We start from the raw sequence: 14,595 nt of genomic DNA, 5'->3' as shown, positions 1-14,595 counted from the left end.
GTCTAAAGCAGTGGTCAAATTAACTGCTTAGGTTAGAATTATTAATACCGAGGCCGTACGAGAAAGAAACACACATATAGCTGTTGCATTTTTCATTTACATTTCGCCGCATAACGGGGATTCCGAAAAGGTTAAACGTGGGACCCGATTTTTCCATATAACTTTCACTTCTAAATTTCTTTATTCTATGTTCTATATTTCTACGTTTTGTGGTGCTTTTGTTCCTGTGGCACATTCTTAAGCGGTACCTATAATTAGTAATAGCGATCTTTTTGTAATATTTACATGAGTACCTTAACCCTTTTACATTTACGCTTTTTAATAGTGAAATCTAAAAGATACAAAGGTATTTTTACAAAGTTTTGTCGCTATTCGTGTTATCGGAGATTTTTAAATATTTTATATAGCGTTATTATTACATATATCCAGCATTTAATCATATATATATATATATATATATATATATATATATATATATATATATATATATATATATATATATATATATATATATATATATATATATATATATATATATATCAAAACGATAATGCTTCAAATGTTTTATGGTTCGGTGAATTTATGTGTTTATTGTTTTACATTCCTTTATTAATAATTAATATTTTATCTACCGCACAACACACCCGAATTCATTCTACATAAAGGCATTTATCGGAGAAAAATTATGTGATATATTATATTGTCATTTTGGCTTCCTCTTCGAATATAAATAAAATATGCATATCGGATAATATATGGACGTGATTTACCACGTAGGATATAAATATGTATAAATTTATATCACTGTGGATTTGTATGTGCCGCAATAATATGAAATGGTTCTCAATGGATGCAGTGTATATCTGTCAAAATTGATGTATGACTTAAAAGCTTTATGGTAACATATTATTTATTTCGCTGTAGCTTTGCCGTTGAGTGTTACATGTCACCATGCTGTCGCATTTCTTCTAGTTCTATTCATTTCACTGGCGTAAGTGGTTTCCTGACGCATGTTCTGATGTCAATTTTAATCCATTACGGAAATTTTAGAAAGAAGAAAACTAATGACGTATTTGTATGCAGGATAAAAACTGAAGTCGCTCTTTTAGTTTTTGAAACAATTTATAATGGAAAATTAACACGTTACTCATATCTGTCTTATTTAATGTCAAGTACTTGTGATACTTTTGCAAACTTCGGAACTGAATCATTTCAAGTTTGGTTTCCATGTCCCATTGCTTATCATATCCCAGCAACTGAAATATCAGCTACTGAAATAACATTACAAATAAGCCTTTTTTTAATGAATAATATGATGCAAACTAATTACAGATTTTCGCAATAGAATCTCTGGGGTTCTAATTATGGAATTAAAATCGTTGAAATTATAGTTGCGAAACATTTGAACCGTTTGATAGTCAAAAAAGTACTGGAATAAAAATAATATTTACCAATTATCCGGATACAGTTTTACGAGCGTTTTTCCAATCCTGACATAAGGCGGAGATGTACGAATGCGTAAGAATTCCTTTTCATAATCTTCTGCCAATGAAACAGTGAACTCAAACCGTCGCAATGTTGCCGCAATTAACTTTGACTTCTAGTTTATTTTATATAATATCAACATGTAATTATAATAAAACATATAAGTAAGTTATTATAAAGTATAACTTTTATATAACAACATTCTAATCTAAATCAAATGATGAAACGGAAATATTATAAAATGTAATTTATTTTAACATTATAGTATATATAATGCATATATTATCGAAGAATTAATCTACAACACTACTAAACTACTTAATTAAGCAGCCACAATAGTTAATAAAAAAGCGATAGTGAGGATTCTTATTTAATGGCAAACAACAACTCGTTTCACTTCTTTACTATTCAGGTAGTTTCAACACAGATGACGAGATAATCAAGGACCTATTACATAACATCAACACGTCCACGAATGGGAGTTTGTTTTCGTTTTCGATCTTCATTATGAATTTGATCTTCGGATACATTTTATTTAAATGGCCGTGGAATATTTGTAAAGCGCAGGAATAAGAATTCTTGCGTCTACATAAGTAAAGTAACGTTAACAGTAACGCTTCCTTTACTTAATACTCTTACTTCTAGATCATCCATAAATGGGTTTGCAATTACAGGGGATAGCGGTAAAACTAGGACATGGTGATAGCTCATCAAATAATGCTACAGCATACTAGCCTCACTAGTTTTTCCAAATCAAAGCTTAGTAGCAGATGTCATTCAACAGGGATACTTTCTATCCGCTGGATGAAGTGGCTTTCTTAACAAAGGATTCCGCTTCAAGCAGATGTTTTACTAATGAACTGGCTAGATGTTGCAATGGAGATCCAATCCAAAGTTTACAATTGATCTCAGTGGAATGCTCTCCTTGTGTATATTTGGGAGACCGTAACAGGTCAATTCAAAAGTCCCCTACAATAGCAAAACACATTTTTTGGCAAAATTATTTTTTTATTCAATATAATTCCCTTCAAGAGTTATACACTGATTATAGCGACGCTCCAACTTTTCTATACCATCTTTATAGTACGATTTGTCGTTTGCTTCAAAATAGACCTCAGTTTCGGCGATCACCTCTTCATTCGACGAAAATTTCTTCCCAGCGAGCATTGTTTTGAGATCTGAAAATTCTTTCTTTTTCTTTAAATGCGGCCGTTTTTCCGCGATTTCGTCCTTCAAACGGTCCAATAACGCTATGTAATAGTCTCTGTTGATGGTCGTTCCTTTTTCAAGGTAGCTAATGAAAATTATTCCACGCACATCCCTAGATACAGACGCCATAGCCTTGCCAGCAGACTGTTGCATTTTCCCACGCTTTGGAGCGGGTTCATCGTGTGTAGTCCACACGGATGACTGCCGATTGGACTTCGGAGTGAAGTAATGGAGCCATGTTTCATCCAATATCGCATATCGACGCAAAAACTCGGGTTTATTACGCTTGATCATGTTCAAACACTGCTCCGAATCATCAATTCGTCGTTGTTTTTGGTCAAAAGTGAGCTCGCGCGGCACCCACTTTGCACCGAGCTTTCTCATACCCAAATATTCGTAAATGATATGATGTACACGTTCAGTTGATATCTTTGAAATGTCTGCTATTTCATTCAATTTCAATTTACGGTCATTCAAAATCATTTTGTGGATTTTTTAAATGTTTTCGTGGGTAGCAACTTCTTTTGGGCGTGCACTGAGTTCACCGTCTTCGGTGCTCATTTCACCACGTCTAAACTTAGCATACCAATCCTTGTTGTTTGATTTTTCTGGAGCAGTGTCCGGAAACTCGGCATCAACCACATAATCACCATATATGGAACAACACAAACCTACACCCGCTACATACGATAGCAATGCATTCGAGAAGAGTCAATTTTCACGTACAAATATTATTATAAATTATTTCTTTCTGCCACATGGTAATAACGATTCGAAAGAATGATTTTGATTTGGTGGCCAAGTTTTGCTGCATCGATCTGAAGAAATGTTTATCAGAAGGCGTTTTATCTGATGGGTATACTGAGTATGATAGAACTTCACTTTCAAACTACAACCCTGTATCCTTCACAACTCTTTTCAGCCTAAAGCCGAGTGTTCTCATGGAAGAGGATGACTGAGAAGAAAGAAATACCGAGTAAGTGTAAGATTCCTGAGAAGAAAATTATTATTTTATGTATATAACTTACAAAAACATGGAATTGATTCGCGAACTTGAGTTAACACAACACTGGATACTGTGCTGACTGGACAACAATGACTGCAGCTGCGGATGAGGTCGTTTTAGCTTGGAGAAGGGGGAGGTTATCGGTGACGCGGTGCTAAACTCCCAGCATGTCGACCAGCTCGCGAACAAGCGCGCTTTCAGAACTTTAGCTTTAGCTCTACTTTACTACTTTAGCTGATTTGTTGGTTGTGGAATGATTGAGATATGAAGTGCTTGATTTCTGAAGTGTCAGTTTCCCTATGAATGTGAGTATTTCTGACAAACCATGGAGCGTTTAAGACTCTCCTGAGGAGCTTATTTCGAAAAACTTGTAGCCGTTTCACCTGGTTGGGTACAACAAACTTGAAGTAGACATTAGATCTATATAGGAGTACGGACCGAATTAACATCTTGTAAAATAAGCATTTGATAGAGATGGGAATTCTGCTAGAAGGACTGATCAGAGAAGATAGCAGATTTGCTACTTCGAAACTTTTCTGGATTCTTTCCTGGATTTGGGAATGCCAACCGAACCGTGGCTTGAAGTACGTGACGTTATACAGCCATGGAATTGTTGCGGTGTCGATCTTAAGTTGCGAGACGCGCAGTGCATAGCGCTTCTTATGGAAAATGATGCCATGGGTTTTCAAGGTGTTGATTTGCAACGTCCAGAATTTGAACCACTTGACCGCATTATCGAGCTGCATCGGTAAACGTTCTTGAGTTGTAACCTCGAACCTGGAGACCATGAAGAGAACAGTGCCGTCAGCGTAAAACGCGACTTCAATGTGCTCTTTTCTCGGCAGATTTGAAATAAATATATTAAATAAGGCTGGGACTAGCAGAGAACCTTGAGGTATGCCAGCATCGATTTGTTTTCGACTGGAAAGTGGTTTCCTGATCTTGGCCTGGAAAGATCTGTCCGATAGGTAGGACTTGGTGAGAGCGGTCCTCATTCTTCACTTTATTTCAATATCGACTCGTCCTTATTAAAGACATATAGGCCTATATATAGACGCCTATATATGGTCTCTACTTTAAGTCGTCGTAATACTTTAGTGATTTTTATATACTGGTTATGATATCGGAAAATAAATATGTTTATTATTAATAAATATTTTACATACAAAACATATGAATACCCTATATCGTTGGCATTTTATGGCAAAATATATTGTCTTTCCCATCTCAATTTCCTATTGAAACACATATAAAATATGCATTACACAAAATATATCGCTGCGGTTTACCACGTTTAATACAAACATGTGTAAATTTATATCATAATAGAATTATTCATGCCCCAATAATGTGGAATTACCTTTCGTTGTTTACCCAATATATATCTTTCAATATTTATGCTGTAAAAAATTAATGAATCGCTGTAATATCGGGTCCCAGAAAGGGTAATTTACTTTTTAAACAATGAATTATTTATGGATTTTTTTCATTGTTCTCATTAACTGGCGTTATATTTATGAATTTTTTAATGGCGGTGAAATCGGTTATTACTACAGAAATGTCTGATACATTAGAATCTTAATGGCGGATAAAATAGCATAAAAATGAAAATGTTCTTTGAATTTTATTATCAAGACATTTACTTGAAATATAATGAAAATTTATATAGGGTGTACCAATAAAATTTGGGTTTTTTATACTTTGAAGCTTTATTATTCACATAAAATGTTCACACCAATATTTAGTCACAACTTTTCCCTATGTATCACTCAGGATTCGGATTCAGTTGGTGTTGAGAACTATCGAATGAAAATAATAGAACCAGTCGATAAACAAAAGTAGTTTGATAGAAATAGTTTTGGCGTTGGCGACTAACTTATAATTTGTCTCTATAGTCACTTAATAGTAGATACTTATCTAGGAAAACCCATTGACTCTTACATTTAGTTCACTTCACGAAGACTTGCACCACTTGGGTGTTTACATGAATGTGCAGTCTTTCCTCACATTTTGTTACCAATCTCTTAATTTCCTCCATGAAAATTGGAATCCGAAGGCCTCGGTGTAAGTAATTATGCTTGTGCTATCTTAATGCATCCACAATATTTCTCATGGCTTTCTGATATACTTGTTATGTTGTTTTTTGTTCTTTTGAGTTTTCTGTTCTTTTCCAAAGAATACTTGCGTTAAGATTTATCCCAAGATACTATTGCATTGTTACTATTGTAGCGACCTTGAGGCATGTCGAATTTTACATCGTGAAATAACGGTCTACAAAAATACCCTGAAATATAATCCCAGATGTTGAACGAGGGCGGGGTGCCAGCAGCGCCAACTAGTACAATATAACGAATATCTGACAAACTCGAGATCTTTGTATGGTATATTATTGAGGGGTATTTGCATCACGCAGTTCAGAAGTGCCACCATAGACTGCCCAAGCCTCGTCTACAGGTAACACCACTGCAACCTCTTTCATCTAGTGTTATCTCTATATTTTTATAATTTCAATAAAATAACGGTCACATCATGTAAATAACCACTGTTTCATTTTGTCATACCTTCATTCACCAGGATACGTTACTCCACAAATATCTCCGCATTTGACGTCTCGCATATTGAGCTCCATTTAATTTCAAAATAGAATAATCCGAGTTTGGCGCATGTGTACAAACAATTTTATTTACTTAAATTTTTTATCGTAATTATTAGATAAAATGTCGAAAATATATATAAGCAGGTAAATAGGGTAAGGAGATACATAAAAATGGTAAAATTTTGGAAATAACACATTTTATTTAAAAAATTATTGAACATAATGAAATAATAAAAGTAAGTTCTATATACCTCTCTATTTTTATAAAAACGCCATATTTAAATGAATTTACATACTCGAATAATTAGCAAGAACTCCGAGAACCATATAAATAAACATTACCATAAAAATAACTAATATCGTCTAGATCAAATCCAGCCAATATAGCTAAAACCAAACGAAAAAGCCACCACTATATAAGAGATCCAAATATGATCAACTGTCATCGCTACTATTCTTGATCCACAAACCCCATTAATGAATTTACTACCTCGAGTTTTCGATTAATATATTGTAGATTTACTAGCCTAAAATGAACGGAATAACGTACTTTTAAGCTGAAAAAAATCTCAGTCAATACATCATTATTTTAACAAAACAATAATTTATTTACCTATACTCTTATATTATAATGCATTGTATTTTCCTTGTCATTATATCATTAGGGTGTCACTGATTTTATACTTTGTTTATTTAATTCAGGTCTACTTTTGTTAACAAATTTAATTATTTCATAATATCACTATACACTGCTCTTACATCTTAGCAAAATGTTGTCTAATTTCTTCTTCTCTGATTCTCTGAATTTCACATTCTTCGACTTTCACCGTCAAGAAATTCTAGCTACATATTACCTATAAAATAAAATTCAAATCATTACTAAAATATATTATGTTTAAAATAATTGTCTAATTAATACCAGTTACTACAATTTTTGCTACTATTCTTGATGGACAAACCTCATTAATGAGTTGATTACTTTCAACACAACAAGAATAATTCTCTGTTCTTGTTATTAATTAATTTTGGTATATGTTGATACATATTCGATGTCGTTAAAAATGATGTGGCACCTAACATTCCTACTATAAATAAAATTGATGCTGTTTAAATATTATAACTTTTATAAATTTATACCCTTTTCCTTACATATTTTGAAACTAATTAATGTTAAACCACAAAGAATAACACAAAAATTTAATTATTATTACTATAGAATTATTAATGTAGCACAAAATCTAAATATTCAAGATTTTTTGTGGTTTTACTTCATCAACTGTGCCGATCGGCTCGAACAGAATGTACCGCCATTAGAAAAGGAAAACAACATAATTTATTCTTTCCTAGGTTTATTCCTTGCAAAATAATGTACATGCGCCAAATCTGGAGATATTTGTGGAGTAATAATGTATCATCTATTCACCGAGCCATATAACCAACCCTAAACTATGTAGGATAATAGTATTATTCACATTTATTGATATATGAACAATTTAGTTATAGTTGAATTCTATATAACTGATTAACTCTCGTTGACTTGTTTCCATGTCCGGGTCTACTAATTTATATCATTACTTGTAAATTGCTGTTTCCAAATTGCCTTTTTGCTATTGTCTTCAATAGCAACTATAGCAATTCCATCAGCAAATATAGTAACAATTTGCAATTTATGGTATGTCGCATATATAGATTGCTTAAATAACTGGACCCGAAACACTGCCTTGCAGTAGAGTAGTTTCTTTCATTGTTGTATCCAACGTATTGCTTTGGTAAAATTTTATGGAGTTTACCGACGGGTCCCTTATGCGAAACTTTATTGAGGAGTTGTTCCACGTCCAAGAATATAGCTAAGCAAACTTTTTTCTCTTCATATGCTTTCTCAATAATGTCTGTAATTATATGTATCTAGTTAATTTTGAATGTTCGCTCATAAAACCAAATGTGCAGGTATTATATTTTTTCTATTTATTAATTCTATTCTATTTATTATTCCAGAGCATCAATTTTGCATAACATTCACCGAACAGTATAACAAATTTCCATATTGGTCAATTAAACAAATTAAAAGTCTGGAACATAACAATACAGCTTAGTGAATGCAGATATTCCTCAATCATTACTAGTTACATCTAAAACTTCTTATTCATTCCTTCTCATTGTATCTTGGTGGCTTTTCTTAATTTTCGTATCTCATAGCTGTTTATACAGATTAGCCAAATCCATTATGCAAAACATTTATTATGATATTTGCGTACATTTTATCGTTCTAATGATTGGCCATGTGTTGGACTAGTAACCTGTTGAATCATTTTATGTAAAAATGTATAAAAGAAAACACAGTTTGCAGGAAAAACATTAATGTTCTATCAAGATCACGACTCCTTATACAACTTAAATCCCATCGCTAAAATAAGTAATTAAAAGTACGTATTGTTTCAATATCCAGCTTATCCATCGGATTTAGTTCTCTCTTACTTCGTAATTATTTTCGTCAAACGAAAAAATGTTAGGAAAAGAGGGAATTGAGGAAATTGTGGGAAAATGAGCGCAAAGCCATTGTTTTATTCCACTTTATAATTTTTCAGTTTTATTTGCACGTGCTTATTAAATAACCTACAAAACGTTACGAAATAAATTGTAACAAATCTCTTTAAAAAGTCTAATTTATTATTACACTAATGATGTAATTTAACTAAAAATTAGATGATATCTATTTTCAAAAACTAATTATTGAGGTACTTATTAATTATATTTGGCAATTATACCAGATATAAAGGGACTAATTATCTGTAATACTCGATTAGAATAGATACTTGAAGTTGATTAATCCTCTCAATGTCTCAGATTGTCTGCTGTTAATTGTAATAGAATTATATTATATTAAGGATGATATGAGGAAATTTCAATAATAATTTCAATTTCAAGGTGATCCAATTTCAATCGAAATGTTGGATTGATAGTTAATCGGACTTACTCAATTAATTTTTTTGTTATTTCAGGTACCATTACAGTGAGCGTCCTCCTTGTTTGTCAACATCTACTCTCGGTAATAGTCGGTACTCAAATACCGGCAATACTGATAGGTATCCACATGGCAGTCTCGAAAGGTAACTTATTTTCAACGCACAAGAGTAAATTTTAACCTATCTCGTTTGGTGTTCAGATACCATGCTGCGGTTTACTCACGTACTCCCACTCCATCTTCGGAAAGGTACCACACACTCGATAAGAAGTACCACTTGCAGCAAAATGAGGCATTGGAGGCGGCGACGCAAGATACATGCACGATTGAAAGGTAAATATATTTAATTATTTTATACATGAAGTTTTTCGTATGCCTTTCGTTCATGTACTGTAAAGACAACTGAGTTCAACCGCTTCGATACTTTTCTATTTTTATGGCACTATTTTAACACTGCCAGTTTTAGCACTACTGAACCCACTATACGCAGCTTTTTATCCATTATTTGCGCCACATTTTTAGGATTACTGCATTATATAAAATTCTCTTCGTTCGTAATTGAAGTCTGAAGCAAAAAACAATTCCTATCTCAATTAGCATTTTGCAAATATATTTTTAATTTTCAATAAGAATATTCATATCCATTGGTAACAGGCCTAGTGTCCTCGGTTTACCAATTATGATGACTGCTGCAGCTTGACTACCTTTCTCCTTTTATGGCCGGGCTTGAGGCCATCCTTGATGAAGTTATAGGAACCTTGAAGTCTTCTCCTAAACCAAACTGCAAGAACTTTTACTTCCCTAATATGGTTGCGTGTGAAAGAGAGGAAATTTTTGTTTTAAAAATGTGATGTTTAAGGCAAATTCTAAATCTGTCTTTCCGGGATCGTGTTAGAAAGTCAATTGTTTAAGGTGAGACAGTCAGTGTACAGTGTATAGTTAACAGATTCAGAAACGAACATTATAACAGTTTGGAGATGTCTATCAAATGAGAGATGAACAGATTCCTCATATACTTCTTTGGAGGAATTTTGTGCGGAAACGAATATCTCAGTTCAATGAGAGTTATCTCATCTTCAATGAGACTTTCTTTTAACACACATGGTATCTAAATTTTACTTTGTGATAGGAATTGGTTAAAACTTAACTGTTTTTCACAACACATTATCACACTAGTCAGTTGCTATTGTTTGTGTTCAATAGTCATCGACTAATGCTTCCTATTTTAAATATTCGTTTCTTTATACTTTTAATGATATGTTATCTGTGTCACAATACTTTGTAGAGAGTTTTGAAACAATTATTGTTGCAAAACTGATTGTGGACTTTATTGAAAAATCGGTTCTATGTATTTTATTCAAAGTCCATCAATGTTTTATTCAATGTCCATCGATATCCGCTACTATTTCCCATCTTTTGGGAATTTGGGGATTCCATCTCAAAAGAATGCTTTATCTTTTGATGATCTAGACCAATAGACCAATTCTTTGGTATTTTCATGGGAAGTGAATCGCTGATTAGATTCATATATCGGAACAAGTAGTTATCAAAAAGAGCTAGGTCTAGAGAATACGGCGGGTCGGATAGCACTTCTCATCTTAATGTTTCCAAGAATGTTTTCACTGTTTTTTTCAAAATATGGGCTAGCGTTGTCATGTTGAAGAATAACATATATATGCTCATATTCACGCCATTTTTCGCGCAGTGTTCGCCTGAAACGCATCAGCTGTAGTCAATATCAATCTAAATTAATAGATTAGACAAATTATTATTATACAAATATAGAGCATTGAAGAGGTAGAGGTAGAAATTTTTTTTCGTTCTGGATTATCATAATGTATACAGCTTCCGATTTTGCAGCTTTTTACAATGACCAAACGCCTTTATATCCAAGCTATTGGATCATTTCCATCTTTTTAAAGTAATTGGAAATGCTTTCTTGTGTTACTACCAATTATTCTGCATATCCTTCATGCATTTTTATATTGGCCCTCATCGGTCTTTGTCTTCGGTGCCAAAATCGCAATTTTTATTTCACATTTTTAAAATGTCGAAATTCGTATTCGAGTATTCGCATGTTAAAATCGATGGAGCATAGTTGCCATGAACTTCACACAATAATCGATGACCTTCGGCTATTTTTTTAGTCAAATTGAAGCAAAAATGTCAAACTTCCCGCAAATACCGTTTACGTAGAACAAATTCAGACAATATTAGAGCACTGAAAAATGTTTGCTTTACGTTTGAATAAAATTTCACTGAAAAGTGAAGCTTCAATGGGGCTTCCACAGGAAGTTGGTTACAAATGTACCCGATGAGATTTGATACTTTGTAATACCATCTGTTGTAAATCTTTCAAATCAATTTATAAGTCAATATACGAGTATAATTTCAAGGGCATATTTTCAATAACTTAAGTGATCTATAAACACCAAAAGAATGTTCAAGTTCAATTAATATAGTTAAACATTAGAATAACATATTATTCTTATTCTTACAGCAACTTACATGTTTGTAAACATTTCAATTTCCATAATTGCAGATATACTCCTACTGAAAGACACAGGAGGAATTCAAAATCTGACATTTACAAGATTAGAGAGAGATCGTCTAGCTCGGATAGGAAAGAAAGATTACAGAGAGACCATCATCAGGGCAGATCACAGTATGACACGAATAGCCAGTACGAAAGGTATTTATCCATAATAATATAGTGGACTTCTTTAGTAACGTCATTCTAGTCCTTAGTGTATATACAGTGTACAGCGTATCAGTAATTTATCACAAACTGTGAACATAATTCGAAGTTAATAAAGTTTTTACATTGATATAGTTGCAGTTATATGTAATGTGGCTTAAATTATCATCAATCTGTATCAGTATTAAATATTATCCTTCTAGGCGGGTCTCATAAATATCTTAAGGTCACTTACAAAATTTGATTCAATTTTTTTTAAAACAATATTTAAGTTCAATTAGAATCTGAGTTTTTAGACCCAATGCATCAGTTAAGAATATTTCATATTTCATACATTACAAATACAATATTCGAAACCCTGGTGATAGATTCCGTTCGTAAAGTAAAAATAATGAAGATTGTCAATATGCGCTTCCACAATAACTGTAATATCATTTGATCTTATGAATGAAATTTTTGGGATGTCGTAACAACCATAAGTCAGAAGGAGTGAAATATGATAAATAAGGTGTGTATTATTACAATTTGAGCTTTATTGGCTAATTCTCGTGGTGATCTTGTGGACCGCCATATTATAATGTGCTTACTTGATAAATACTATTTATTTTATATCAACCCGGATTTTTTCACAAATTTATATATTCAGAATATCCGAGTTTCTTATTTTACCGGTGTGAAAATAATTTACGAATATGTTTATCCTAGGTCATCCTCAAATAATCGAATCTTTACTTTCAAATCAAATATTTTTAACGATGACATTGAATCATTTGCTTAAACACTTTTAGAAACCTGTGCCGATGCTTCTTTGTCACACCCCAATTGTCAGTTTTAATTTAAGTGATTTAAAAGCGGCGCTGTTGATATCACTGACAGACTGAAAGATCAAAACCGTTCGAAGTGAATGAAATGTAAGATTTGTTAGTCAAAAACCCAGCTCAACTAATGAACTATTTGAATGAATGAACCATAATCATCATCTTACATAACAATGCTGGGTCTCGCGCTGCAAGAGTTATAAAGGATACACTGTTACAGCTCGAATGGGAAGTTCTGCCGCATACAGCAAATTCACCAGACATAACATCTTGTGCTGATAGATTGTTTAACTTGATGTTGCATGGCTCGGCTGGCAGACGGCTTCGAAATGCTGAAGAAGGACGAAAATGAATCGACCCTGCCACTACCAACATCATTATTTCAATACGATATGTTGGCAGAAATATAGGAAAAATCTGTATGAAATGATACATTAATTTATTTTGACTAGTGATCGTCCTGTGATCGAAATCCAACTACAGTGAATTCAATTAATCATGTATCTCTCAAAATAGAGTAAAAGGAGTAATTTGAAAATGATATGACTAAAACTTTTTTATTGCAGTATTTTCAATATAGGATTAGAAATGTATTTGATATATAACATTAATTATAACCACAAATGTCTGTATATTAACACATATTAAAATATATGCAAACTATCTCAAGAACTAACACTCACTATCCTTTTTTAGATAGCATTATAATTTTCATTAAGTTTCAATAATCAACTAAGTATTAATAAGTGTAAAATACTATGTCTCTGGATATTATAAGTATCATAAATCAGACTAGAATATCGAATATAAGTATACATGATCTTTCTTTATTTTTATATTATATATATATTAAGTATGGAATAATAAATGAAGTAATACATTGTTTATATATTAAAACAGACAATATTTGAAAATAATAACAATCAGAATTAGGTAATTTATTTTTTACAATTTAGAAAGATACTTTAAATAAATGTAGTTACGTTCATTAAATTAACTATTGATTTTCAAAAATAATTGAAACAAGGTTCAAAGAATAATATGTTATACATGCACACACCCTATATCATTAATAATGCAATAAAAATCATTAATAATACAAATAATAATAATTAACCTTAATATGTATAACAATTCATCATTACTTCTCTTTGTGATGTGTTGCATCTATGCAAATTATGTAGTTACTTTCATTCTAAATCCTACATACTTGCATTACTTCATTAATATATTTATATAGTCTTTATCTTTTATCCATATTTTTCATCTAAAATATATATATAACAAAAACAATAAAGGCACCAGGCTGGTCTGAAAAGAATCATTTCTTTATCAAAATTTTTAAACAAATTCCCGTTGTTTTTTGCTTATTTATTTCACTCTTTGATCTCGCCCTTACGGATGGCTCATCTTTGGTTTGTCATCTATAACTTTCATTTATCTATTGCTACTTTATCTCTACTTCTACTTTATCTTATGTCTTATGTGCCCCAAATAAAATTCTATGAAACTATTTTATAACTTTTAATATTCTATGTAATATTTATTTTAACTTTTATTTTAACAAATTAACGTATTTATTACCTGAAATATTAGGTTAATGCTTTGTTAATAAATGCATTTACTAATGAATGGTGAAATTAATCAGAAATCAATACGAGTTCGAAAATCTAAATATCTTGTAAACGACGAAAAGAGATGATTGTTGTTATTCTCGAATTTGATTCTGTTAATCTATGTTAGAAGACATTTTTACATATGTCCGGTTTTTCTTTCACAGCTGTATATACCTTCCATTAAGACAGGTATATTAATTTATTT

General features: G+C 32.1%; 1 protein-coding gene across 1 annotated transcript in view; it reads left to right on the top strand.

Moving 5' to 3' along the window:
* The window catches only part of LOC143205007 (uncharacterized), a 61,398-nt gene that overhangs the window by 5,911 nt on the left and 40,892 nt on the right, over positions 1 to 14,595 (top strand). Inside the window, exons 3-5 of the mRNA XM_076418372.1 lie at positions 9,296 to 9,403; positions 9,460 to 9,591; positions 11,801 to 11,950. Of these exons, the coding sequence (XP_076274487.1) occupies positions 9,296 to 9,403; positions 9,460 to 9,591; positions 11,801 to 11,950 (390 nt within the window). The remainder of the gene's footprint in view (positions 1 to 9,295; positions 9,404 to 9,459; positions 9,592 to 11,800; positions 11,951 to 14,595) is intronic.

The sequence above is a fragment of the Rhynchophorus ferrugineus genome, unplaced genomic scaffold (assembly GCF_030347505.1).
Source record: "Rhynchophorus ferrugineus isolate W39M unplaced genomic scaffold, kcgeb_rfMv2 rfM1, whole genome shotgun sequence".
NCBI lineage: Eukaryota > Metazoa > Arthropoda > Insecta > Coleoptera > Curculionidae > Rhynchophorus > Rhynchophorus ferrugineus.
The sequence above is the reverse complement of the archived record's forward strand: the minus strand, read 5'-3'. Positions and strand labels throughout refer to the sequence as shown.